Here is a 24,542-nt window from a genome sequence, read left to right as displayed (position 1 = left end):
ACAACAGATCTCAGAGGTGCCCCATTTAACAGGCGATGACAGTGGGCATGGAGAGTGGGCATGCCTGGTGCAGCATCCCACAGCCCGGAGCTGGGCTCAGACGATTCTGACTCCAGAGCACTGTTCTCGCCTTCCTCCTCTGCCGCTCCAGGTGGTTGGTTTGGCCTGGTTGCCAAGTCCCCTGGGGACTGGCATCCAGTCTTCTCTGTAGAGTGGGCGGAGTGGTGGAAATACCATTCTCCTCCCTGTGAGGCTGCATCGCTTAGACAGCTGAGAAATGGACAGGCAGGGGAATGGGAGGAAGAGGAGGCATATGGACAGCCCCTAAGGGACAGTGAGGAGACCCAGTGCCTGTCCTGGGGGAGGATCCTGCAGACTGGGGACTCTGACCTCCCTGAGACCGTCTGCCCCCAACCCTTCTGATCCTCTCCCCCCTGCGCCCCCAAAGGAGCGAGAGCACAGAGAGCCCGGAGACAGCCCCTGCCGGAGCGCCCTCTGGTGAGCAGCCAGATGTCATTCCCGCGCAGGGGGACCTGCTGGGGGACCTCCTCAACCTGGACCTCGGCCCCCCAGTGAGCGGCCCACCCCTGGCCACCTCCTCGGTGCAAATGGGAGCTGTGGACCTTCTCGGTGGCGGCCTTGACAGCCTGGTATGTCCTGGGAACCCCTCTAGATGCCATTGGTAATGCTCTTCCAAGGAGCAGTCACTGAACGCCCTGTGTGCCAGGCACCGCTGCCCATGAAGGTGATCATGTAGCTCCCTACGTACAGGTGAGAGAACTGAGGCTAAAGAGGTCAGGAGGCTTTCCCTCCGAGAGAGCACAGTGCTAAATGGCAGACACAGGACTTAGCCCCTGGTCCTGCCACTGAGCCCCAAGAGACCTGGGGCAGGCTAGGTCAGTCCCAGTCCCTTCCCCCGAGCCCGACCCTGCAGGCAGCTTGGCCCTGTAAGGCTGAAGGAGCCAGATCTGTGTCCATGGACCCCAAACCCTGCACCAGCTGCGGCAGCAGCCCAGCGGGCCTGAGAAACAGGGACAGTTCTGCTCCCCTGTAGGAAGCGGGTGTGAGACTGGCCTGGGTATCTCCTGGAACTTCTTCAGGAGCTGGTAGAGGCAGTAGAGCGGGCAGCAGAACCTGTGTCACTTAGTCATGCCGGCTCAGATCCCAAGGCTGCGGCACAGGATGTGGGTGGTAGGGTCAGACCCGGGGGCTAGTGCTCATCATAGAAACAGTCTAGGCCCCTCCTAGTCCTGGCACAGCCTGGCACCAGACTCATCTTGGATGGGGCATCAGTAACTAATCTTCTCTCTCTTTCCTTCTTTCTACCCGCCCCACCCCTCACCTCGTCTCTCTGTATGTCTTCCTTCCTGGCTTTTCTCTCTGGATGTGGCTGCCTGTTCTCTTCACCCTGCCTGCTTCTGCTTGGAGATGGGGGATGAGCCTGAAGGGGTACGGTTCAACCCTGCGTCACCAAGCCTTCGTCCCTGCTCCTCCTGAGAGCGCTGGCCTAACATCCCAAGAGGCAGATGATGTCAAAGCAGGCCCTCCCTGCTGAGCCCTGGCCTCTGTCCAGTGTCCTGGCAGCCTCTGTCCTGGCAGTCCACCTGCCACTGGGCCCCCAAATCCATGAATTCCTCATCCCGTCCTCACTACCCAGTGACAATTTGCCTGGTCATCCTGAGGATCGCTGGCCCTCTCTGTCCCCATGGGCCCTCTCTGGTATCTTGGAGGGCACACTCCCGTCTCCTTAGCACAGCCCCCTCGCAGCAGTGTGCCTCTGGTGCCCCTTTTATCGGTGGACTGAGTGTTTACAAGTGTCCCCAGCTTTCCTAGAGGTCACCCCTAAGGCTTGAGATTTGCAGGGCACAGGAGAGCTCGGCCTCTCTTCTCCACCCACCTCACTCTTTCTTGTTTCTGCAACTTAGAGTTGATGTCAAGAAGCCTTGTGGGACCCCCTCCTGGCCCGCCCACCCCATTTTCTAAAGAGCCAGGTGGCTACACTCATCCCAGGCCCCTGATGACCCTGCCTCCGGTACCTGCCACTGACCCCTTCTCTTTCCTTTCCAGATCGGGGGCCCCAACTTCGTGACACCTCCAGCAGCAACAGTACCAGCTAACCTAGGTGCCCCCATGGGCAGTGGCCTGAGTGATCTCTTTGACCTGACCAGTGGCGTGGGCACCCTGTCAGGATCATATGTGGCCCCCAAAGCAGTAAGTACCATGCCTCCTCTCGTGGCAAGAGCGGAGAGAAGTTAGAGACTGATGTGCGAGCTCCTAAAATGGCTCATTCTACAGAATCTGCTCAGGCCAGCGGGGCGGGCTCCAGGAGCCGCAGTTTGCCAGCACCATGCCCAGGGCAGCTGGGGGCTGTGGGAGCACAGGGAAGAGATGCTGAGTCAGGCATGGGGGTGGCCAGGGAAAGGCATCCCAGAGGGAAGCTGGCGCTCAGGCCTGCAGATCAAGTCAGAGTTAGCCAGGCAAAGTGGGGAGAGGGCTCCAGCCTGCGGGAAAGCCTGGAGGTGAGGGAGAGCCAACATCCTCCAGGGAACTAGCACAAGTCCCATCTACTTGGAGCAGCGCTTCTCAGTGCTGTCCAGCCCAGTGCCTCTCATTGATAATAGACATTTTATAATGCCCCCTTCCTCTCCTGTCCTTAAATGAGATCTGTGGACTGTGCACCTACCTACACCTGTAATTTAAAAAATAATCAATAAGCCCAGGTTGAGCGTCGACCCAAGAACCAAGAGGTGCCTGGCATAGGGTCAGGGTGGGCTGAGGGCTACTGCCCAGATAGCTCTGAGGTGCCTGGATTGGCAACTGGAGAGATGATGGGATGGTTGCTAACAGGACATGTTGGGGAAGCTGTCCAGGAGGGCCTGAGCCTTTTGCCACTGCTGGGAGCCATCTGAGTGAGATGACGGCCTGAAAGGCACTTGCATGTCCACAGGGTGACACCAGCAGATGGGCAGGGCTTTAATTCAAGCTCTTTGCTCAGCAAACACTCCCTGTACCACTAGGGAAGGAGCCAGGGGACAGGCTTCTCAGAAGAGGCAGCTCTTACACTTGAGACCAGGATGGCAAGGGCAGCCAAACAGCAGGGGGCCTGCCAGCAAGGGGCCCTTAGGTACTGTCCTTAGACCAGTTTCCGCAATTAAAGGCCAGCCCTGCCTCTGTGGAGAGGACAGGCTGTGACGGCCAGGGAGGCCCACGGCCCTGGCGGAGGCCCAGGATGGCCTTGGGCTCTGGGCCCCAGCTCTCCTTGGCTCCTCAGGAGGCTATCCTCGCCTTCCTCGGCCTCCTTCCTGAGTGTTCCTTCTCTGACCTCTGAGTATCTGGGCCAGCCTTTGGGCACACCAAGCACTTCCCTACCCGAGCTGCTCCAGTGGTGGTGGCCCCGGTGGCCCTGCAGGGCTGTTCTCCTGCTGAGATGCACATTGTCATCCCCTGGTGGTAAAGGCAGGGAGGCCCCTCCAGGGGAGAGAGCGGAAGGACTCTCGGGGAGGCTGCTGACCTTTGGGTAAATGGCGAACTGCAGCCCCTCCCCACCGTCTTCCCTGCAGATCTGGCTCCCCGCCATGAAAGCCAAGGGGTTGGAGATCTTGGGCACCTTCACCCGCCAGGTGGGCTCCATCTCCATGGACCTGCAGCTGACCAACAAGGCCCTGCAGGTCATGACCGACTTTGCCATCCAGTTCAACCGCAACAGGTGAGCTCCCCACGGCCGCCTGCTGAGCGCCCTGTGGTGGCTGCAGGTCGGAGCTGAGGCTGCAGGGGCCTGGGCCCTTTTTTCTGGTGAAGGTGGGTGTTCCTCACAACCACACTTCAGACCAAAACTAATTTCTCCCCCAGTGACCTCTTAATGTGGACTTCGAAGTACTGGGCCAAGGGGTAGGGTTTCTCCCCTTCGACTGCCTTCCTCCCTGTCAGTGTTTTACTGACGGAAATCCAGCTCCAGCCTTTGGTAACACCCCACTTAACAGGAGCTTGGGGCCTCCTTCCCAGCCCTGAATTGCTCCCAGCTCTAAGAAGGCTGATGGGGAGTGGTGGCTGCTCCAGGCTCCTCATCCCCAGCAGGTCCCCTGCACGGGGGCCGGGGGGGAAGTCTGCCGTCTGGCACCATGAGGGTCTTTCATGCACCAGGCCGGCGAGGCCCGAGCTCCCGGGGAACCTGAGCAGCCTCTCCTGATGATTCTTCTTCCTGAGCAGCTCTAGTGATGAGCAAACTGAGCCTCTAAGAAGTTGACTGAAGGGGCTGCTTCCTCAGGGAGAGCCTTCGGGCCAGTGGGTCCTGACCCTCTGTCAGACCAGGGAGGGTGGCAGCTGCTCTCCCACTGACCCTCACGTGACCCTGGAGGCCACAGACACTCCAGGCTCCAAGGGGTGGTCCTGTGATCACTCATAACAAACTTACTGTGTGTTGAGAGCTTCCTAAGTTGTAGGCCCTATGCCAAGGGCTTTCAAAGTATAGTCTCCCTGGAGCCACCGGGCAGCCCAGGGAGGTCAGTGCCCTCTTCTGTGAGCAGGAGGTGGCCTGGGCTCAGCAGGTCACGCAGCAGCTGTGGTGGAGCCCGGAGTGCCGGGCCAGCACCAGGGCCTGAGCTTCCCCGTCATCTCCTGCTCTGTCTCCGACGGAGCCACTCACCCTCCCTGAATCTGTGTGTCCCGGAGGCTGGGAGACTATGTACCTGTCATTCTTCTTATGAGGCTAGGAATTGGTGTAATTCCAAATGCTCAGTTCATGGTGCCCATCATGACTGTACATATCTTCCCAGAGCCTGTGGCTGGGGTGACTCACACTCCTGGGGTCCTCCTGATGGGCCCCTGTGCTGCTTTATCTAGAAGCAGGCCTTTCCTGTGTGTCACTTGGGATGGTCCGCTCCCTCCTGGGAGATGGGAATGGGCAGCAGCAACTTGGGCAGGCGCTGAGTTTTCAGGTTTGGAGAAGCGCACAGACCCAGGTATCAGATGGAGCACTCTGAGGGGCAGGGCGAGGCTGTGCTTACCTGCGTCTGCCCAGTGCCTCGCCCAGAGGACAAAGAGGAGCAGAGATGGGCTCAAGCCTGCAGCCGCCTGACACTCTGTCCTCCTGTCCGCCAGGCCATTGCGGGCTGGAGGGTCAGGGTCAGAAGTTGGTCTTTCTGGCTTGGGCCTGGGCCTGGCGTGAGGCCGGCTTGCGGGAGAGGCGTCTTGCCAACCGGTGCCCCAGCTCTGGGGCTGGAGGAGCCCATGTGTCAGCACCTGCTCCCCTGCCGTCCCTACGGGGACTTCTCTCTCCACAGCTTTGGTCTGGCCCCCGCTGCTCCCCTCCAGGTCCATGCGCCACTCAGCCCCAACCAGACCGTGGAGATCTCCCTGCCTCTCAACACGGTGGGCTCAGTCATGAAGATGGAGCCTCTGAACAACCTCCAGGTGTGTCCGGCGGGACCACGCCCCTCGTCTTTACCCGCGCACCCACCCCGGGGGGAGCCTGGTGGAACGGTCTGGGCCTGTGCTGTGTGTGTGGAGCCCTGCTCTTGGCCACACATGTGCCCAGGAGGCCTGAGCAGAGGGGACAAAGGGCATGGCTCCCAGGGGAGGCCTGTGAGGGAATCTGATCAGGTCTGGGGCACAGGGCGTGGGCCCTCCCTGGGCCTCAGAGGTGGGGGCCAGGCCTCAGGGACCGACTCGGGCCCCCTGTTCCTAGGTGGCTGTGAAGAACAACATTGATGTCTTCTACTTCAGCACCTTGTACCCACTGCACATCCTCTTTGTGGAGGACGGGAAGATGGGTGAGTCGTGAAGTCAGCCCTGGGGCTCCTGGAATAGATGGGTTGCCCCACAGCAGCACCTGTGAGTCACCAGCTTCTCTGCTGAGCCTGCACTGAGGGGCACACTTCCATGGGGGCCGCCAGGGTCTTGTCAGACCAACTGTGGCCACCAGGGGGCATGCCGCGCAGGAACCATCTCACTCCTCGGTTCTCTAGCTCTGCCCTTCCGCCTTGCCTTGGGCCTCTAGACAGTTGTCCCCTGGGCCCTCGAGGCAGGGAGCCCAGGCCATGCCTCACACCTGATGCCCATCTCCTCTGCCCTGGCTGGAACCCCTAAGCGACTCATCCCAGGGCCCAGAGGACTCACTTCCAGCTCAGCGCTGCATGGAGCACTTTGCCCCCCTCATGTCTCAGTCACCACAGAAGTCCTGTAACACAGGCTGACTAAGGAGCAGGCTGCTCGGGGCCAGAGCGGGAGGAGGCATATGTGGGTGCTGCGGGGAGAGCTAAGGCCCCGAGGCAGGAAGCCGGGGGTCTTTTGGGAGCAGCATGGGCGGAGGGTTTGCTCAGGAGGCAGGAGCTGCTGTGGCAAAGCTCATGCCTGTCCTGTTTCAAGGCAGACCCCTTTCCTGCTCAGTGTTACTGCCCACGGCCATGAGTTACCAAGGTCCGTCTTTTCTCCTCCTTCCTCCCAGACCGGCAGATTTTCCTGGCTACGTGGAAGGACATTCCCAATGAGAACGAAGCCCAGTTCCAGATCAGAGACTGTCCCCTCAATGCAGGTAGGACCCCTGAGCACCCCCCCACCCGTCCACACTGCCCCTCACCTACACCCAATCCCTCCCCCGTCACTGACTGGGGTGCCTTCTGTCCCCCAGAGGCCGTGAGCAGCAGGCTGCAGAGTAGCAACATCTTCACAGTCGCCAAGAGGAACGTGGAGGGTCAGGACATGCTCTACCAGTCCCTGAAGCTGACCAATGGCATCTGGGTGCTGGCGGAGCTGCGCATCCAGCCGGGCAACCCCAACTTCATGGTGAGGGCCCCCGCTCCCGCCCTGCCAGCCTGGGGCCTCTGTCCGGGGCAGCCTCTCTTGCCCACCCCCAGGCCCTGGGGCAGCTCTGATGGAGGACACGAGCCCAGCTAGGCTGGAGTCCCTTTGAGGCTGGTGTGAATGGGCATCAGAATTTTGTCCCTAAAAGGATCTTAGAAAGCTTTCAACTCAGTCCCATCAAGTTACCCAAATAAGACACCAAGCTGGGTCTCAGGACGGTGATTTGGACTAGATGATTCTGTACAGTTGGGCCCTGTGAGGCGGCACAGTGGCTGCCTGAGGGCCCGCCTGCGAGGATGGTGATTCCAAGCAGCTTGTCCTTCCCAGCCTTTGAGTCAGACCCCGTCAGGACATGGCTTCTATGTAGTGCGTGGTTGTCCTGGACACCAGGCTGCTGGTCCAGGCCCCAGAGAGCACCGGGCTTTGCTTCTCCCCTGCACCCAGTCTCTGGCAGGCATGGCCCTCCAGACACTGCTCCCCGGGCCCGCTGGCGGCCTTGGCTCTGTGGTTGGGTGGAGGCTGCGGTGGTGGCTTCAGTGATGGTAATTCCCGTCTCCCTGTGTTTGGTTGCTGCATGTCCACCTTCCCTGCTGATGCCCGTGGTGCAGGACTTGGAGGTTAGCGGATTGCTTTTCTCTTCCTCTTTCCCCTCCGTCCGCCCCAGCCACACCGTGCACCCCCGCCTCCTGGCTTGGCTCCAATGCACCCTGGCTCTCCTGGCCTCCGCACTCTGCTGGTCCCCATCCAGGCTGCAGGCAGGAGAGCTAGCTGCCCTCTGCTGACACCCCGCTGCTTCCCAACCAGGTGGCCCCCTCTGAGGAGCTGGTACCCCACTTCCTAGCACACACAGTGTGCACAGAGCCCTTAGAGGAGACTGTGCCCCTTGGGGCCACTGCTGCTGGTTTCTGGTGCCACCTGCCCTCCCCCTTCCTAATTGCACCCTTCGGAGCAGCAATTCTGGCAGAAGGGGTGGTGGCACTTGTCGCTCCTCTACCTGTGCTCTCCAGCTCCTGTTGCAGTCAGAGCTGAGGCCAAGTCTCTGGCGTACCTGCTTTCTGTGCAGGAAATCAGGAAGAACCCCCAGCGCCCCCACCGTCTCCCAGAGCAGAAGCCTGCTCCCTCTCTGCCTCCCCCAATACCTCCCCAGGGACCTCAGTCCCCATGGCTGTGGGAGCCAGGCAGCTCTGCAGGGTGGGGGCTGGGCCTCCCTCACAGCCTCCGGCTGCTGATTCACGCTGCTTGCCATAGGGCCCGTGGCTGACAGACAGCAGGTGTGTGGGCTGCAAGTATATTTGGTCCACACCCGGCTGGCTGCGGCGGCCGCCCCCTCTCCTTCACCACACAGCTGCCCAGCCACGCTGCTGCCACCAAGCCACTTGTGCACACCACACCTCCATCTGGCCCCCACCCTGTCTGTCCTCCCACGTGTTCCCTCCCAGCCTAGTAAATGACAGCCCCGGAGAGGGGCCCAGAGTGATGCGGCCTTCTCTCCCCTGCAGCTGTCCCTGAAGTGTCGAGCACCCGAGGTGTCCCAGCACGTGTACCAGGCCTACGAGACCATCCTCAAGAACTGAGGCCCCGACCAGGGCCCACCCCAGCCTTTTACCAGCCCATGGAGGAGCCCCCTGTGGGGTGACAGTCCCTCCTCCCAGGAGGGGCCTGGCAAGGCTCCTGGCCACCCACAGGGCTTCCTGGTCCTGACTGCAGGGCCCGCTTGGGTCCTCAGGGCAGGGTGGCACCCCTCCTGGAGCGAAATCTCAGTTTCTCCCAGGCTTGGAGGACCCCTCTTCCATTGCTGCTGACATTTAGGGTCAGTGAGGAGGAGACCAAAGGAGACAGAGCCAGAGCGGTGACCGAGGCTGAACAGGGAGACCCAGAGTTCTCTTCCTTTCCTGGTGCCTGAGGGCAAATGCGAAGTTCCCTCCTCAGGCTCCCAGCCCAGGAAGCGCCCTGCCCGTCAGTCTCTCCTGGGTTGGTGGTAGCGACCCTCCCCCACTGCCCACTCCAGGGGCCGGGCCCGCCAGGCTGTCCTGGTGTGCGTGGAGGGTCCCCTTGGTGCCAGGAGGGCCGCTTTGTCAACCAGGGGTTCCCTGGCCGGCACCTCCTCCCCACCCCAAACTCTCTCCCTGCGTCCATCCGGCCGAGGCCCAGCAGTCATGCCTGTTGGGCCACAGCCTCCCCAGAGCTGACCAGCATGGGGAGACCAGGCAGACGCTCCCAGAGCCCTGCCCAGGCCCCTGCTCCCTTGGCAGTTGCACACACCCCTCCCACCCCCACTCGCTCCCTCTCTGCCCTGAGGGCGGTCACTGCCTGTGGCGCATTCCTCAGTGTCGCCTGGGCTCCCAGAGCCGAGGGGGCTGAGGGATGGGGAACACAGGTAAGCGGGCACCTCCTGTCCAGCGTTTCTCCTTCATGTCTGCTACCCTCCTCCTGGCCTCCCAAGTGTCAGTGTGTCTGACCGAGCATTAGGTTTTCCTGTTACTGCTGTTTAATAATAAAGAGTCTGCTTTTGGCAATCACGGACACTTCTTTCCCTTTCCCCCAAATGTCAGAATTGAAAGCTGGTTGAGGATGATTTTCTGAGCCCTGCAGTAACTTTATCTAATATACATAAATAGAGACGATATATTGTATGTTTACTCTTATTTTCAGAAAGAGAAAGTGAATAAAAATGATGACATCAAGCATGTCCCTGGCCAGTGTGTCAGGTCCTCCCTGAGGCCCTTCCGGTCGGGGTGTGGGTCCCCTGGGGTCCAGGGTTAAGTGCTGAGCTCTGTGCTCAGCTCCTCCCCTGGCACTCAGGACTGTGTTTCTCTGTGCCGAGCTCCTCCCTGGCACTCAGGACTGTCTCCCTCCACCCTGTCCTTAAACACTGACTTCTGGGTCCTGCTGGTCTCCCTGGCACCTCTCCCACCCTTGATTTCAACTCTACCCGAGCAGACACCGTCTGGCCTTTTGATGTTGGCCAAGAGGGCTGACATGGTTTGGTTTCCCTCAGCTCCCTGCCATCAGGGAGGCTCCTGGGAGCGGCTGCAGGAGACGGCTCTGGCGGGCAGGCTGCGCACCAGGCCTGTCTGGGCACGCTGTCCCCACCTTGCAGCTGCAGCTGGCTGAGTGTGGGAACTGAGCTGACAGCTGCTACCAGGGATGCTCCATTGGCCCTGGGCCTGGCATTGGCCTAGCTTTCAGGGGAGGGCAGCCAGACCCTGGGCAGGGCTTCGACGGCAGAGCTGCTCCAGGTTCTCAGGGCCTCTTGGCTGGTAGGCATTCAGGCTGCTTCTGAGGGAGAAGTAGTTGGACCCTTGCCTTTCTAGCCCCAGCCACTTCCTGCACGCTGCCCACCTCTGACACATGGCTGCCTTCCCAGCTGCCTGGGGACCAGGCATTGGCAGGGACACCTGGCCCTCCACTGTCCCACCTCCGACCCTGGGTATTGTCATGCTGTCCTAGGGACCCAGAGCGTAGGCCCGTGATTGCACAACCCTAGCTCCACCTCACCGGAAAGTCCCCAGGCTCAGAAGGCCCTGGATACAAGGGCTGGAGTCCCCTCGGGCTATGGGCAAGGGCAGGGTTTTGAGCCCTGGAGGGGAGAGAGGCTTGTTACCCTGCCTGCCGGTGGCCTGCTGCTCCTGCCGCACTGGGGGCCCGGCGTCCACCCCAACCCCCTGTGAGTGCACGGCTGGCCCAGCCATCAGGGACCTCAGAGCTTTCTGTTCACACCGCTCCAGCAGTGAAGAGTTGAATGTAGGGTAGCTGTTCTCAGTGGAGGACGATGGGGAACTAGGCCCAGGACTGAGCCCCTGGGGTGAGGAGGAGAGCCGGGGAGAGGCTGGCCTGGTTGGACAGAGGGCCTTGCACTGTCACCGGACGTCTTGAATTTGCCTTCCTAACTCAAGCTGTGGCCGGGTCTCGGGCAATTGTGGGCAGGACCTTGCCGTGATTTTGCCCTCTCCCACGCACACGGTGCCTGGCAGGATGGGACCCAGCCATCTGAACATACTCAGAGAGAAACAGAGTTCCCCACATCACTGCATCAGGAAAACAGCAGGAGCCCAGGCTCTAGGAAAAGTGCCTTAGGAATATCCAGCAGATCCCTCCCTCCCCTCGGTGAGGACCCATCACGTTCTGTCTCTCCTCCCCCACCCCTGGCATTCCCCACTCTCAGCCTGACACCTCTCAGGGGCCTTGGCATTCTGGGCCTTCCCAGCCAGTTGAGGAATTCAACAGCCCGTCTGCCAGCCACTTACTAAGGCCTGTGGCATGACCTCATTTTACTTTATATATATTTTATTGATTTCAGAGAGGAAGGGAGAGAGAGATAGAAACATTAATGATGAGAGAGAATCATTGATCAGCTGCCTCCTGCACGCCCCCATCCCCGCAACTGGGAACAGCCTGCACCCTGGAATTGAACTGCGACCTCTTGGTTCATAGGTTGATGCTCAGTCACCGAGCCATGCCAACCGGGCTCATTTTACATTTTTTAATCTTCAACTAGTGGTTTGCTGTTTTTGTTGTTTTTAAATAATTCTTTATTGTTGAAATGTTTTTGTTATTTGACGGAGTGATTCTGGACCATGGTAAGATCAGCCACGCAAAGGATTGAGGTCTCCCTCCCACTCCCTCGTTCTTAGTTTCCCTCCCTAGAGGCAGCCTTCATTGCTAGATTTTGGGTTTCTTCCAGGAATATTCTGTGCACGTATGAAAGCAAATCCACGGGTTATTTATAAACAAGTGGGAGCACACTCCAGACACTACCTGCACTGCTTTTCTTACCTAATTGTCCAAATGGACCCACTTCAGTACTCCCTGTGTGGACGGCTGCCGTTAGCCAGTGCCAGCTGGCAGACACTCAGGCTGTTTCCATCTGCTGCCTGTCCCAGCAACGGTGCATTGAACATCTACAGACATCCTTGTTGGAGCTGCAGAATCTAGCCCCAGAGTGACTGGGCCAGAGCGTGTAAGCGTTTTACATTCTCTATTTTAGTTCTTGTTTTGCAGAGGTAATTCACTCACATGGCTTAAAGGATAGAAGTGAAAAAAAATTTTCTCTTTTCCTCCCCAAAGAAATCGGTGTTACCTTCCAAGGAGATCCAATGGTGTCTAACATGGTTTCCCCCCCTTTTTTTGTACACAAGTGCTAGCATGGAATACACCCATCTGCACCTTATATCTTGGAGACTTCCATTATCAGTCCATCACAGAGCGTCCTAATGCCTTTTTATAACAGTGGATGGCTGGCTTTCCAGTGAGTGGAGGTACCACCAGGAACCAGGGCCCCGAGATGTCTGTTGAGTTGTGTCTGTAGTGTTGCTAGTGCAAGGGATACTGCAAAGAATGTTCACTTTCATATGCAGTCAGTTCCTGCAATGGAAATCGCTGGGTCAAAGGTTTGTAATTTCAATGGCTGTTGCTAAACACTCTCAAGCTTACGTTCTCCCAGCCAGCAATGGATGCCTGTCCCCGTGTTCTCGCACACTCAGCGTATTGATATGTGCCAAACTGGTGGTGAAAAAGTGTATCTGTGTTTTAAGCATGCCTCTGTTCGTATTTTATTTTCTTAATTATCGTTATTATTGATTTTAGAGAAAGAAGGGGGAGAAAGAGAGAAACACATTGATCTGTTGTTCCACTTATTGATGTATCCATCGGTTGATTCTTGTATGTGCCCTGAGTGGGAATCAAACCCACAACCGTGAGGTACTGGGAACACACTCTAACCAACTGAGCTGCGTGGCCAGGGCTCATTTGTATGTTTTTGAGCCATTTGTATATCCTTTCCTATGAGCTATCTTTATATTTTTTGCCCATTTCTCTTTTGTTAATCTTCACCCGAGGATTTTTTTCTCCATTGATTATTAGAGAGTGGAAGGGTGAGGGAGAGACACACAGAGAGAGAAACATCTATGTGAGAGAATCACATTGATGGGTTGCCTCCCGCATCACCCTGACCCGGGCTGCAGATCGAGCCTACAACTTAGGTATGTATCCTTGACCGGAATCAAACCTGTGACCATATTTTTTTAAGATATGTTTTTACTGCCCTAACCAGTTTGGCTCAGTGGATAGAGTGTCAGCCTGCAGACTTAAGGGTCCCAGGTTCGATTCCAGTCAAGGGCATGTACCTTGGTTGTGGGCACATCCCCAATGGGGAGTGTGCAGGAGGCAGCTGAAATCAATAAAATATATATTTTTTTAAAAAGGTATGTTTTTACTGATTTTTTTTTTTTTTTTTTAAGAAACAGAGAAGGGAGAGGGAGAGAGGAAAACATCGATGAGAGAGAAACTTCGATTGGCTGCCTCCTGCACACCCCCTGTGTGGGATCAAGCCTGCAACCCCTGCGTGTGCCGAGTGGGAATCAAACCAGCGACCTCTTGGTGCATGGGATGACAACCAACTGAGCCACGCCTGCCAGGGCGTGCCCGTTTTTCTATGTGATTATTGGTCCTTTTCTTCCTGCTTTGTCATTATTTCTCCCCATTTTGTTACTGCTTTTTCCTTTTCCTCGCTGAAATTATTTCTTATGTAATCTTTTAATTTCTTCTTTCTATACTTACCTGATCTTAGTTTTTGCATTTTGATCCGATTCCATCTGGGCTTTATGTTAGGGATCCAACTTCCTCTTTTCCCAGATGGTTACCCAGTTGTCTTCACACCATTTACTGAATAATTCATCTTATCCCACAGATCTGAAATGCCATTTTCTCATATACTACACTTCAGTATATATATATACATATATATATATATATATATATATATATATGTATATATATATGTATATATATATATGCACGCTTTTGTGGCTTCTGCTCTGTACCAGTAAATCTGTCTGTTCATGGGCCACTGCATTTTTATTTTTTATTTTTGGTTAGTCCTCAACCAAGGATATTTTTCCCATTGATTTTTAGAGAGAGTGAAAGAGATGGAGGGAGGGAGGGAAAGAAAAACATCGATATGAGAACGACACACATCAACTGGTATCTCCCACACATGCCTCGACCGGGGCCAGGATTGAACCTCCTACCCCAGGCACGTGCCTTTGACCGGGAATTGAACCTGGGACCCTATGGTCCTTAGTAACTTCAAGGAGTACTGGTCAGGTATTTTGTAGACTCTGTCCCTCCATTGGGTTTGTCTGATGTTTTTCTCAGGGTGAGACTGGTATTATGAGTTTTTAAGATCACAGTGGTAGCCCTGACCCATTTGGCTCAGTGGATGGAGCGTCGCCTGCGGACTGAGGGGTCCCAGGTTCGATTCCGGTCAAGGGCATGTACCTTGGTTGCGGGCACATCCCCAGTGGGGGGTGTGCAGGAGGCAGCTGATCAATGTTTCTCTCTCATCGATGTTTCTGACTCTCTATCCCTCTCCCTTCCTCTCTGTGAAAATCGATAAAATATATTTAAAAAAAAAATCACAGTGGTGGCCTTCGCATCCTCGCATCTCACAGGTCCAGCCATCGGCAGGATTGCTCACTGTCCCCTTAGCCCGGGTCACTCGGCTGAGGCGGTGGGTGCAGCTTTCTGTGCTGTGAAGTGACTTTCTCCCCCGTCTGTGCTCTGGGAGCAAGTCCCCAAGTGCAGCCTACACTCGGGAAGGAGCGGGGGCAGGGAGTGCTGCAGAAGCCATTTGGAATTCTTTCGTAAGGAGATGTGTTTCTGCACCCATCCTTCTTTATTCAATCGATTATATCTGTTTGGAGGCATAAATACTTATTTTAGAATTTCTGTTCAAAACCACATTATTTTGTTGCTTGAATTGTTCCAGCTTTGGCCATTGGGCGCAAGCAGTGAGTGAAACCCCCGGTCAGTGCAGGGACAGGAAAGTCTGCGTTTCCCCGGTGCCTGGGCATCTATCTGGTCAGGGATGGGGAGCCCCCTCTGCAGGAAGGAGGCAGGAGAGGAGAGGGCAGCTGGCACCCCCAGACTCCCCCAGCCTGCGGGGAAGGAGCTTCTCACCGGCTCCAGGGAGGAGGGAGGCAGGACCACAGGTGGAGACGCAGGCAGAACCCGGCCTTGGCAGGGGCGGAAGGCGGTGTCAACCGGTTTCTGATTCTTTCCACCGGGTTTGGGCCGGGATCGGGGCTCCGCTGCTGGCACCTGGCGTGTCCGGGGCTCAGCACCCTCCGTCCGCCCCTCCCTGCACGACGGCCATTTGACACTGGGTGGTGCTGACCAGCTCCTCCCGTGGCCAGAGGGTGGGAGGCCCCTCAGACCACTGCCCCCCAACTTCAGAGTCCGGGCTGCGGCTGCGGGCGCGGGGCCGCTGACGTAATCGCTGGGTGAAGGGCCGGCCCTGCAGGTCTCAGGTGATGGATGCGGAGCAGGCAGCCCGCGCGGTGCGTGACTCGCCCAAGGTCACACGGCGGGGCCGGACCGACCCCGGCGGCGTGAGCCCCGCGGCCGGCGGTCTGAGCGGCTCCGGGTGCGGAGCGGGGACGGAGCGGCGGGCGCGGCGGGAAGGGCTCCTGTTGTGGGGCCGGCGAGAGCGGCGCGGGCGCGGGGGGCTGGTCCCTCCTCGGGCTTCCTGCGCCCGTCACCTTCCCGCGACCCTTCCCGGGAGAGGCGTCCGGGGGAGGCGGGAGGGGCAGGCAGTTACCTCATCGGCGAGGCGGCGACTCCGGTGCCGGAGCGGGAGCAGGACGCAGGGAGCGAGGCGCCCGGAGGCAGCACGGCCCGCGCCCCGCTCCGCGGCGGGACCCTCGCGGCGAGGAAGCCGGCCCCGCGCCCCGCGCCCCGGCGGCGCTCCCGTCGCGCTGCGGGCGGAGGCGGGGTCTGCGCGCGGCGCGTGGGTCCGGGCTCCCCGAGCTCCGGCGCCCGTCCGCCGGCTGGGCTGTCGGTCCGCCCTCCCGCCGCCCGCTCCGTCCTCCCGCCCGGCCGCCCCGGCCCCGGGTGCTCCGGGGGCGACGAGGAGCGCGGAGGGGCCCGGGCGCACCGGGCAGGGCGCGCGGGGCGCACACAGTGGCGCCGGCCCATGAGGCTCCCCGCGCGGGGCGCGGCAGCGCGCGCCGGCCATGGGGGGCAGCCTGCGGGTGGCCGTGCTGGGCGCCCCGGGCGTGGGCAAGACGGCCATCATCCGCCAGTTCCTGTTCGGGGACTACCCCGAGCGCCACCAGCCCACGGACGGGCCCTGCCTCTACCGGCCGGCGGTGCTGCTCGACGGCGCCGTCTACGACCTGAGCATCCGCGACGGGGACGGCGCTGGACCCGGTCAGAGACCCGGAGGCCTCGAGGTAGCGGCCGAGGGCGTGACAGTGTGTGTGTGTGTGGGGGGGGGGGGGGGGGTCGGTGCACACGAGGGTGCACACGGTGCCCGTGGGTTGAAGGATGACCGTGTGCCCCGTGTTGTGTGTCCCACCTTCTCTCTGGCCTGAGGCGCACAAGCCCGGACCCCGGGCCGAGACCGGGTGACGTGCAAAGTGCCTCGTCTGTGCCGCCGCCACCAGGGGGTCTGGCTCAGTGCGGGTGGAGCATCCTGTGTTCAGGGCCTTGAAGGGAGCCGCAGAGGGACAGTTGGGGCCAGACGCAGGGGTGCCCTTTCGGGGAGGGGGTGCCATTCTCTGCTCCCTCCTGTCTGTGACCTGAGCAAAGACTCGTGTAGTCATTTGTGGAAAGTCCAGAACAGACTCTGAGTCCTCGGAGAGGAGAAGGGGCAGGACAGGCCGGGTTTCCTGGCGGGAGGGCAGCACCTGGGCTGAACCCACCGGACGGTGAAGTGGCAACAGCATTCCAGGTGCAAATGAGCGTGTGTTAGTCCTCGAGGCCTAACCGTTTGCAGCTGCCCACGCCAGGCCACGGGCTTTGCAGTTCGCTTTAGGGGCGGGAAGACGGCTGCCCCGGAGCCTCATTGGGCCAAGCCGAGGGGAGGCGCCTGACGGAGTTCCAGGCTGGAAGGACGAGGGAGAGACTAGAGGGCAGGCGGAGAGGAGACCCGGGGTGAGGGAGGGCTGGTGGCCGACCAGCTTCAAGCAGCGTTGGCCACAGGGACAGGCCCAGGGCTCACAGAGGAGGATGAGCGTGACCTGTGGGTTTAGTGTCAAGACCCCCCCCAGAAGTCAGGGCACAGAACAGGGGGAAATGGCCCCGGCCCACCCCGGCCTCCCGCCCCCAGGAGTGGCCGGGCCCGAAGGACTGGAGCTTGCAGGACACGGACGCCTTCGTGCTGGTCTACGACATCTGCAGCCCCGACAGCTTCGACTACGTGAAGGCCCTGCGGCAGCGAATTGCGGAGACCAGGTGAGGGCACGGCCGGTGGGGAGGGGAAGGAGGCGCGCTTTTGCCCGTCCGGCCTGGCCTTGCCCCCGGGGAGCGGTTCGGCCCTTTGTCCTGGGCCTGGTCTCGCGCCTGCTGGGCCGGGCCTGCGTCCTTGCATGGGAAGGTCTTTGGCGCACACGGGTCTGGTGTTCGCTTGGGGGTTTCTGGCCGCAGGAGAGGGTGCTCCTGAGTGTACGTCCCCACTGGGGGAATTCTCTGGCGTGGGGTCCCCGGCACCGCCGCCCTCATGGCTCTCTGGCCCCCCAGGCCGGCAGGCGCCCCTGAGGCGCCCATCCTCGTGGTCGGCAACAAGCGGGACCGGCAGCGGCTGCGCTTTGGGCCTAGGCGCGCCCTGGCCGCCCTGGTGCGCAGGGGCTGGCGCTGCGGCTACCTCGAGTGCTCGGCCAAGTACAACTGGCACGTGCTGCGCCTCTTCCGCGAGCTGCTCCGCTGCACCCTGGTGCGCGCGCGGCCCGCTCACCCCGCCCTGCGCCTGCAGGGGGCGCTGCACCCCGCACACTGCAGCCTCATGTGACCAAAGCGGACCCGAAGCTGCTGGGGGAGCCGGACCCTTGACTGGACCAACCAGGGGCCTGGATTGGAGGAGCTGGCCCAGCTTCCTCCGGATTGGACAGGACAGTCTCCTCCCTGATTGGATGAGGAGAGCTCCCGCCCAGTTTCCTTTCTTTGAATTTCAATTGGACCCAGACAGGCCCCAGGCCTCATCAGACAAGATCCGTACCTTCTGGGCATCATTGAGTCGTTCACGAGCCCGAGGAACTTGACTGTGAATCTGGTTGGAAGCTCGCGGGCCGCTCCGGGAGCCTCATTGGGCCGAGTCTTAAGCCACACCTTCCGGGAGATAATAAAGAGGGAAGCGTTGCAAGTGCACCTGGCGTTTCTGGGATGGGCAGGGTCGTTTTACGCCTAGAAAACGGAGTTGCCAGGCTTGGCCCGGGGAGTTAATTCCAGAATCCCTGCATGTAACGAGGGTGTGATGGCCCCAAGGATGAAACAGACACCAGTGGCCGGAACAAAACTTTACTGTCAGGCTCGGCAGGGCCACAGGACCTCAGGGGGGTCCTCGTTGGGCTCCTCTAAGGCATTCAATAACATTAGTAATTAAATAGCGACGCTCATCCCCCGATCGGAATGTACAGCAGAGGTCCCATTGTGCCATGTAAGGGGTCTGGTCCCATGAGGTCTGGTACCCGAGGGGTGCGGGGGGTGGGTGTTCCCTGATGCAGAGGGGTTAAGGCCACAAAGGAAAAGGAAGAGGAGGAACGGGGCCTGGAGGCAGCTGGGCTGGTCCGTCACATCCAGGAATCCGGCTCCACCCGTGGGCTGACCGAGCGCAGGGCACGCCAGGCCCCAGGCCCCGTGGGTTCGGATGGGCGGCGGGGGCCCCGAGGCGTGGGAATTCTCGAGGGTTTCCCGTCTGGCTGTGTGTCCATCCGGCCCCTTGCCCAGGTCCTCGGGGGCTCAGGGCCAGCCAGGTGACTCCCAGATGCATCTGGCTGCCCCCCCACACCAGGACAGGGGCTGCCTTCATCGGAAGAGCTGGACAGGGCTGGCCCCCGGCACCCGGGCAGCCCATTGGCCACCCGGCCAGAGTCCCCTGGTTGGCCACACTTGCCACCCAGGACGCAGAGGGACGAAGAGGAGGAGCTGGAGGAACAGTAGGCCGAGTCAGGGCCGGGAGCGTCCGGGGCCCGAGCCTGGTCAGGGGCGGGTCCAGTGGGGGTGCCCCCAACAATAGCCTCAAGGGCTCGGGCGTTGGCCAGGAACTCCTCTTCCAGGCGCCGGAACAGCTGCTCTTCATGCTGCGGTTCAAGCTGCAAGGGGGTGCGGAAGACGCTGGCCGGCGTGGCGCCCAGCTCTGGACTCGGGCTGGAGACCCGGGGCGGCCGGGGGGCCGCAGGGCTGCGGGCACGGGGAGTGTGGGGACTGCTCCTGCCCGAGCCCCCACCGGCCCGACCCTGCGGCACCCAAGAGTGCTGCCCGTCTCGGTCCCGACGCACAACCAGCACAGTCTGCTCCTCGCGGCTCTGGCTCCGGGCCCGCCGGGCAGGGCTGGGGGTGGACAGCTGGGCCCTCCGGCCTCGTGGGGCCTCCTGGAGCCGCCCCTGATCTAGCTGGTCTCGGGACTGGCTGCGAGGGGCGGGGGGTCGTCTCAGGGAGGCTGGGGTGCCCGTGGTCAGCCGCCGGCTGGGCCGCTCCCTCCGGGGGCCAGCGCCCAAGTCATCACTTCGGGCACCAAGGGGGCCGCTCTGGGCGGAGGAGGCTGAAGAGTCGCTGTCCCCAGAGTAGCGTCGGGAGCGGGGATGCGGGGGCAGCTGATCCCGGGCCCTGGGGTGGGGGAACAAGAGAGACGGGGTGTCATGGAAAGAGGACTGGCGAGCAGGAAGGGTAGGGAGAGGAAGAAGCAGGTCTGTGGTTGGTAGGAGGCGGGGAAGACACCTGTGGTGCCGCGGGGTTTGGTGGGGGTTTGTGTCTGTCCTGGGGACTTCCAGGGAGAAGTGAGGCTCTGCAGCCGCTTCCTGCACCAGGGCTCCCCTGCTCCTCCCCCTCCCCCTCCCCCCAACTCCTAGGCAGCCAGCGGAAGAAGCAAGGCCTCCGGGGCCTAAGCTCCAGCCCTCCTGTTTCCTGGGCCAGGCCGGAGGGGAGCAGGGTTGGCTGAACTGGCTGCCACCCAGCCCCAGGGCCCGCCCCAGCTGTGTTGTTAGTTTGGTTGGGTTGCCATGGAGACGGGAAGCTAGGCCTGCCCCCACCCACGGGAACTATTCCCAGGGTGTGAGTCACTGGGAGCACAGGCTCCTGCATCATCCCGGCCAGGGCTGACGCTCCCCCCCATCCCCGCCTTCTAGACCTCTCACCTCCATGTCCTCCTGCCTCTCACCTGAGTGGGGTCTCAGGCCCCTCCTTGGCGCTTCGTAAGCTCATGGGCGTCACCTCTGGCCGGGAGCCTCGCCGCTCACCCCCTGGGGCTGGGCTGCCCGCTCGGGGGCTGGGAGTGGGTGACACCCTCTGCGGGGAGAATGTCTGGGTCCTCGGTGGGGGCGGGCGGTGCGCTGCAGGGGGCAGACAGGTGGCACGTGAGGGGTGGAGCCACAGAGAGGAGCCCCTGCCCGCCCCACCGGCCCCGGCCGAGGGCACCAACCGGTGGAGGAACAGCGGCAAGGGTCGTGCTTGTCCAGGTAGTGCTCCAGCGTGTCCCAGCCGCCACCCACGCGCACCATCACGTGGCTCCTCAGCACCTGTGGGAGCCGCCAAGGGCCGGTCACAGCCTGTCCCGGGGCCGCGGCGCCCAGCCCCGGGGCGGCTGCTGCAGGCAGCCCCTCACTCTCACCCGCACGAAGATGAGCAGGCTGGAGTCTCCGACGCGGTACTTGCCCTCAGAGACCTTGATCATGGGGAACTGGTCCGGGCAGGTGCAGTGGCCCAGGATCTCCCTCACCTGAGGCCAGAGAGGAGAGGCTGGGGGTCAGGGGGGAAGCCCCTCCTCCCAGAGCCTGATGTCAGTCACTCCAGGCTCAGGAGGAAGGAGGTCCTTCCGGGGAAGTGGAGCTTGGACTCTGTGGCCCCAGACGTCCTGTAGCCTCTGCACTTGACCTTTCACCAGCTCTCCTTCCCCTTTGGCTGTCAGATGGCGGGGCTGTGGTCAGGCCAGGACTTGGGACCCCAGCGAGGCACATTCCCAAAGCCCCTCAGCCTGGGGGCAGCCCTGGAGCCATCCTCACGCCCCCTTCACCCACTTCACAGACATGAAGACTGAGGCCCAGAGGGAGGCCAGGTCCCGGGGGGAGGCAGGTTACAGGACTTGGCACTGAGGCAGGGATACCACAGACACACCAACATGCACGCACAGGCCACCGGCACGGTGAGCAGACATCTACGCACATGTCCCTCCAGGCCCTGAGCTGCCAGGCTGGCTATGTGGGCGGCCCCGCCTGCCTCCCTGCCCACAGCAGAGTGGGAGGAAATGAGCAGGTGGAGCCTCGGGTGACCCTGGCCCTGGACGGGGGTGGGGTGGCAGCCTCTGCCCACGCCATCCGGCTGTTGCCCTCCAGAACTGGCACATCGCAGCCCCAAGCCCTTGATAAGGAGGAAACTCTTGGCCTGGCTGCGGGGGTGTCAGGGACACCTAGGTCCTGGGGGGAGAGGGAGCTGGGGGCACGGTCTGGCCCCTCCTATGCTCAAGTAGGACTAACTCTGCAGCTCCCAGCAGCAGCTCTGGGCTTGGCTTCCCAGATCAATGATGTGGGAAGGGCCCTGGGGAGTGGGAGGGGCCAGTGGAGCCCCTGGGAGCTTCCGAGGCACCACTGAGCACCTACTGTGTGCCGTGCACCTTGTCCAGGGCCAAGTGTCCCAGGCACCCACTTCACATTGAGCAACATGGATGCAGTTGCCTAGCACTTGAGTGAGGGCACACGGGAGGGGCTCAGATCCTGTGCCCCCTGGAGGAAGGCACACCCCGCCCTGGTCTGGGGCCTGGTTAGCAGGTGAAGGAAGGCGGGCACCCGTGCAATCGGGCTCCGATTGTATCCCAGGTCGGCTGGGGCTCGTGACCTCCCCAAGCCCACTCCCTCTGTCGGCCTGCTCATCTCCTGAGTGCGAGGTAGACATTCAGTGCTCAACACATGCACCCTTTCCCCGGGACAGGCTGTCCTGCAGAGGTTCGGGACCAGTTGTGGGCACCGGCTCTGCCGTCCGGTCCTGGCACAGCGCAGGGTGAGAGTCCGGGACTCACCAGCTCATCCAGGTTGCGCAGGTCCATGGGCGTCATGCGGGGCCCTCGGGTGGGAGCCTCTGGTGCAGCCGCGGTTTCGGGGGTACCCTCCTCATCCTCAGCAGCCGGGGCGTGGGGGGCCGAGGGAGCGGCGCGCAGCTCCTGCTCGATCTCCTGCTCGAACTGCACGAGGCGCGGGGCCAGCAGGCCGAGGCGGGCCCCGCGCCGCGCCACCTCCAGCAGGCAGAGCACCACGCTCTTCTCGTTCTTGCGCAGCACCAGGTCCTCCGTCTCGAACATGAGCACCTCGGGCACCCCCAGCTCCGCCCGGCACCAGCCGATGAAGGTGGCCACGTTGTCTCGGGCCACGAAGGAGCCGGGCGCCACGCTGTGGGCCTGGAAGGCCACCCCCCGGGCAGGACGGGCGGCAGCCAGCGCGCGGGCGGCCTCGGTGACGGCGTTGGCGTGCTGGCACAGAGTGGTGCCGGTGGCCAGTCCCATCAGGAAGCCGTCACCTCCGCCGGGCAGACCCAGGCCGTACAAGGCATTGAGCCACTCGGCCAAGTCCTCCTTCATGGCCTCCACGTAGGCCTCGCTCGAGCGGAACGGCCTCACACTCTTGGCGGCCGAGCCTGCGATGCTCGCCACTGGGTCTGCCATGCCCGGGCCAGCGGGGTCACTGTGGGCAGGGACACAGACGGGGCTGCTGTGAGGGCGCGGCAAGTACTCAGCGGATCCTAAGCCACCGACCACCTGTATCCACCTGCCGTTTCAGGCCCAACGCCTGCGTTTGAACCCTTAGCTGGGAGCAGTTTCTCTGGACCTCAGTTTCCTCATCAGTGAAATGGGCACAGTAACCCCACCTTCCTCCTCGGACCTGATGGGGCAATTTTTACAAATGATTTCGTGTCCATAAGTGTTTGCTGTTTGGCTCTCGGGGCGTGGGGAGTGGATGGGGGGACCTAGTTGAGTCCTCCCGCCCAGGCAGGGAGGCACCCATCCCTACCCCCATGTGATGGGTTAGAGCTGAGCCCTGGAGAGAGGAAGCCCACCGGCCGCAGGCGCCCAGCGGGCAGGAGAGGAGCCCAGGTCCTGACTTGGCCGGTTCGCTCCACTGCTCGGGGAGCTGCCCACCGGACACCCCCTCCTCTGGGCAGGTCGGGTCCTCCCTCAGCCCCTTCCCTAAGGACCGTGTCATCTTAACAAGGAGCCTCACTGACGTGGGCCAGGGCTGAGATAGCATCTCCATTTTACAGATGAGGAAAGCGAGGCGCAGAGAGGGCGGGAAGGCCCTCAAGGGTGCAGACCCGTGAGCGGGACGGTGGAGACCCAGCCGGGGCCCAGGCGCGGGGCCCCGAGTTGCTGGTCCCAAGCCTGACCGGGCAGCCAGGCCCCGCCTCTCGGGAGCCTCCCCAGCGCCCAGGCCGGTGCCGCCGGTGCCTCCGGCCGGGACTCCGAATGGCCTCCGGCCGCCCGATCTGTCCTTCCCGGCTCCGGCCCAGAGAGGGTGCGGGGCTGCCCAAGGTCACACAGCCCCGGGGAGCCAGGCTGCCGCCGCCCGGTCCCCACCAGCGCGCGCCCGCAGGGCAGGGGTGGCCGGGGGTCCCCGCGCTCACCTGGCTCATCCCGCGGCCTCGGGGAGCATCGCCCCGGCGGGGCCGGAGCCGGGCCGGGCCACCGCAGAGAGGCGCCGCCGGAGCCCCGCGATCGGTCCGGTCCGGTCCGCTGCCGCCGCGGAGCCTCTCGCCCCGCCTCCCTGGAATTCGGATCCGGCCGGAGGGGGCGGGTGGGGCCGCGCTCTTAAAGGGGCCGCGCAGTTCCCGTCCCGGCGGGCGGGGCGGGCTGGAGGAGGAGCTGGAGTCTCCTGACCAGGGGCCCGGCCATCCTCCACCCCGGAGGGCCGTCCTCAGCCAGGCCAGTCCCACAGCCCCGCCCACCCGCCTGGTCTCCGGGGGAGGGTTCGGCACCCCCCTTTAGGGGTCCCCCCGGAGAAGGCCGCGGGGCCTGTCCCTGAGATGCACTCCGGAAGCGATAGAGCCGGGCACTGCCAAGTCACCTCCGGCTGGAATGGGCCTCGCTGGGCCAGATAAGCAGCCACCCACTCGGGTTCGAGCTCTCCGTTGGCAGAGCCAGCCTCGGGGAGTGGGAGGGTGGCCCCCGCGGTGCCCAGGCAGCGTCCTGAGCCACATTGAATGTTCGTTTTTAAGCCCGAGTTTCGGGGAACCCATTTCTTGGATTGGGACACTGAGGCGCAGCGGGTCGGGGGCTGCGGCCAGCGGATCTGACCCCGTGACTCCTGCCCCGTCCCAGGCCTCGGGGCACTTCTGGTCGCCTGGGTCAGGAGGGTCCGAGGGGAGAGGAGGGTCTGGGCAGCCTGGTCAGCCCAGCGGGCAGCGTTAACCAGCCCCGCCTCTCCCCTGACTCCCCCCACCCTCTGTCTCTTTTCAAACTGCAGAGGAGGGGCCTGGCTGGGATCCTGGGAAGCCCTGCCTCCTGCTGCCGCCGGCGGGGCGGGGACACCAGGCCTGGCTGGGAGCGGCCTTGCTGGCCAGACTAGGTCAGCTTGCAGGGGGGTGGGGGGAGCGCTGTCAACAATAGCGAGACCAAAGCGCCTACTGTGTGCCGGACCAGCTCGGTGCCCTTGACCTGAAGTCACCTCTATGAGGGACACTTTTATGCCCAAACTAGAGCTCAGTCAGGAGAGCAGATGGAGCTGGGGGTTTGAACAGGACTATTCGGGGGCATTTTTCTGGGTGCCTAC

At 61.7% G+C, this 24,542-nt stretch overlaps 3 protein-coding genes and 1 non-coding gene across 7 annotated transcripts in view; 3 read left to right on the top strand and 1 right to left on the bottom strand.

Moving 5' to 3' along the window:
- Positions 1–9,482, top strand: part of AP1B1 (adaptor related protein complex 1 subunit beta 1) — a 41,479-nt gene extending 31,997 nt beyond the window's left edge. For 3 of the 4 annotated variants that reach the window (XM_059676743.1, XM_059676744.1, XM_059676745.1), the window contains exons 14-22: positions 449–650; positions 1,429–1,449; positions 2,068–2,211; positions 3,561–3,706; positions 5,280–5,409; positions 5,684–5,768; positions 6,443–6,529; positions 6,626–6,780; positions 8,298–9,482. In XM_059676743.1, coding sequence (XP_059532726.1) covers positions 449–650; positions 1,429–1,449; positions 2,068–2,211; positions 3,561–3,706; positions 5,280–5,409; positions 5,684–5,768; positions 6,443–6,529; positions 6,626–6,780; positions 8,298–8,372 — 1,045 coding nt within the window. In that variant the 3' untranslated portion in view covers positions 8,373–9,482. The remainder of the gene's footprint in view (positions 1–448; positions 651–1,428; positions 1,450–2,067; positions 2,212–3,560; positions 3,707–5,279; positions 5,410–5,683; positions 5,769–6,442; positions 6,530–6,625; positions 6,781–8,297) is intronic. The other variant, XM_059676746.1, reaches the window with a different exon arrangement.
- Positions 4,166–4,262, top strand: LOC132222351 (small nucleolar RNA SNORD125). The gene has a single exon (XR_009450211.1). It is a non-coding gene; the product is annotated as a small nucleolar RNA SNORD125 (small nucleolar RNA).
- A 4,791-nt stretch (positions 9,483–14,273) lies between the features above and the next one.
- RASL10A (RAS like family 10 member A) lies at positions 14,274–17,941 on the top strand. The gene is made up of 3 exons (XM_059676819.1): positions 14,274–16,031; positions 16,910–17,034; positions 17,320–17,941. The coding sequence occupies exons 1-3, from the start codon at positions 15,813–15,815 to the stop codon at positions 17,585–17,587; spliced, it is 612 nt and encodes a 203-aa protein (XP_059532802.1). The 5' UTR covers positions 14,274–15,812; the 3' UTR covers positions 17,588–17,941.
- Positions 17,942–18,077: 136 nt separating this feature from the next.
- On the bottom strand, positions 18,078–23,564 carry GAS2L1 (growth arrest specific 2 like 1). Its single transcript, XM_059676818.1, has 6 exons — positions 23,398–23,564; positions 21,803–22,460; positions 20,402–20,509; positions 20,213–20,309; positions 19,952–20,123; positions 18,078–19,401 (listed from the first exon to the last, which is right to left on the bottom strand). Exons 2-6 carry the CDS (start codon positions 22,439–22,441, stop codon positions 18,366–18,368), a joined length of 2,052 nt encoding a protein of 683 aa, XP_059532801.1. The 5' UTR covers positions 22,442–22,460; positions 23,398–23,564; the 3' UTR covers positions 18,078–18,365.
- Between the last annotated feature and the right edge of the window lie 978 nt (positions 23,565–24,542).

This window comes from Myotis daubentonii, chromosome 19 (assembly GCF_963259705.1).
Source record: "Myotis daubentonii chromosome 19, mMyoDau2.1, whole genome shotgun sequence".
Classification (NCBI taxonomy): domain Eukaryota; kingdom Metazoa; phylum Chordata; class Mammalia; order Chiroptera; family Vespertilionidae; genus Myotis; species Myotis daubentonii.
Note: the sequence above shows the minus strand (reverse complement) of the source record. Positions and strands in the feature narration are given on the sequence as shown.

Bases quoted from the DNA above. Each gene is read 5' to 3' on its own strand.
- RASL10A (XM_059676819.1), top strand. From the start codon at position 15,813: ATGGGGGGCAGCCTGCGGGTGGCCGTGCTGGGCGCCCCGGGCGTGGGC. The intron at 16,032-16,909 runs GTAGCGGCCGAG...TCCCGCCCCCAG, and splicing joins AGAGACCCGGAGGCCTCGAG to GAGTGGCCGGGCCCGAAGGA. The intron at 17,035-17,319 runs GTGAGGGCACGG...CTGGCCCCCCAG, and splicing joins CAGCGAATTGCGGAGACCAG to GCCGGCAGGCGCCCCTGAGG.
- GAS2L1 (XM_059676818.1), bottom strand. From the start codon at position 22,441: ATGGCAGACCCAGTGGCGAGCATCGCAGGCTCGGCCGCCAAGAGTGTG. The intron at 20,310-20,401 runs GTGAGAGTGAGG...CGGCTCCCACAG, and splicing joins GCCTGCTCATCTTCGTGCGG to GTGCTGAGGAGCCACGTGAT. The intron at 19,402-19,951 runs GTGAGAGGCAGG...CCCCCACCCCAG, and splicing joins GGGCCTGAGACCCCACTCAG to GGCCCGGGATCAGCTGCCCC.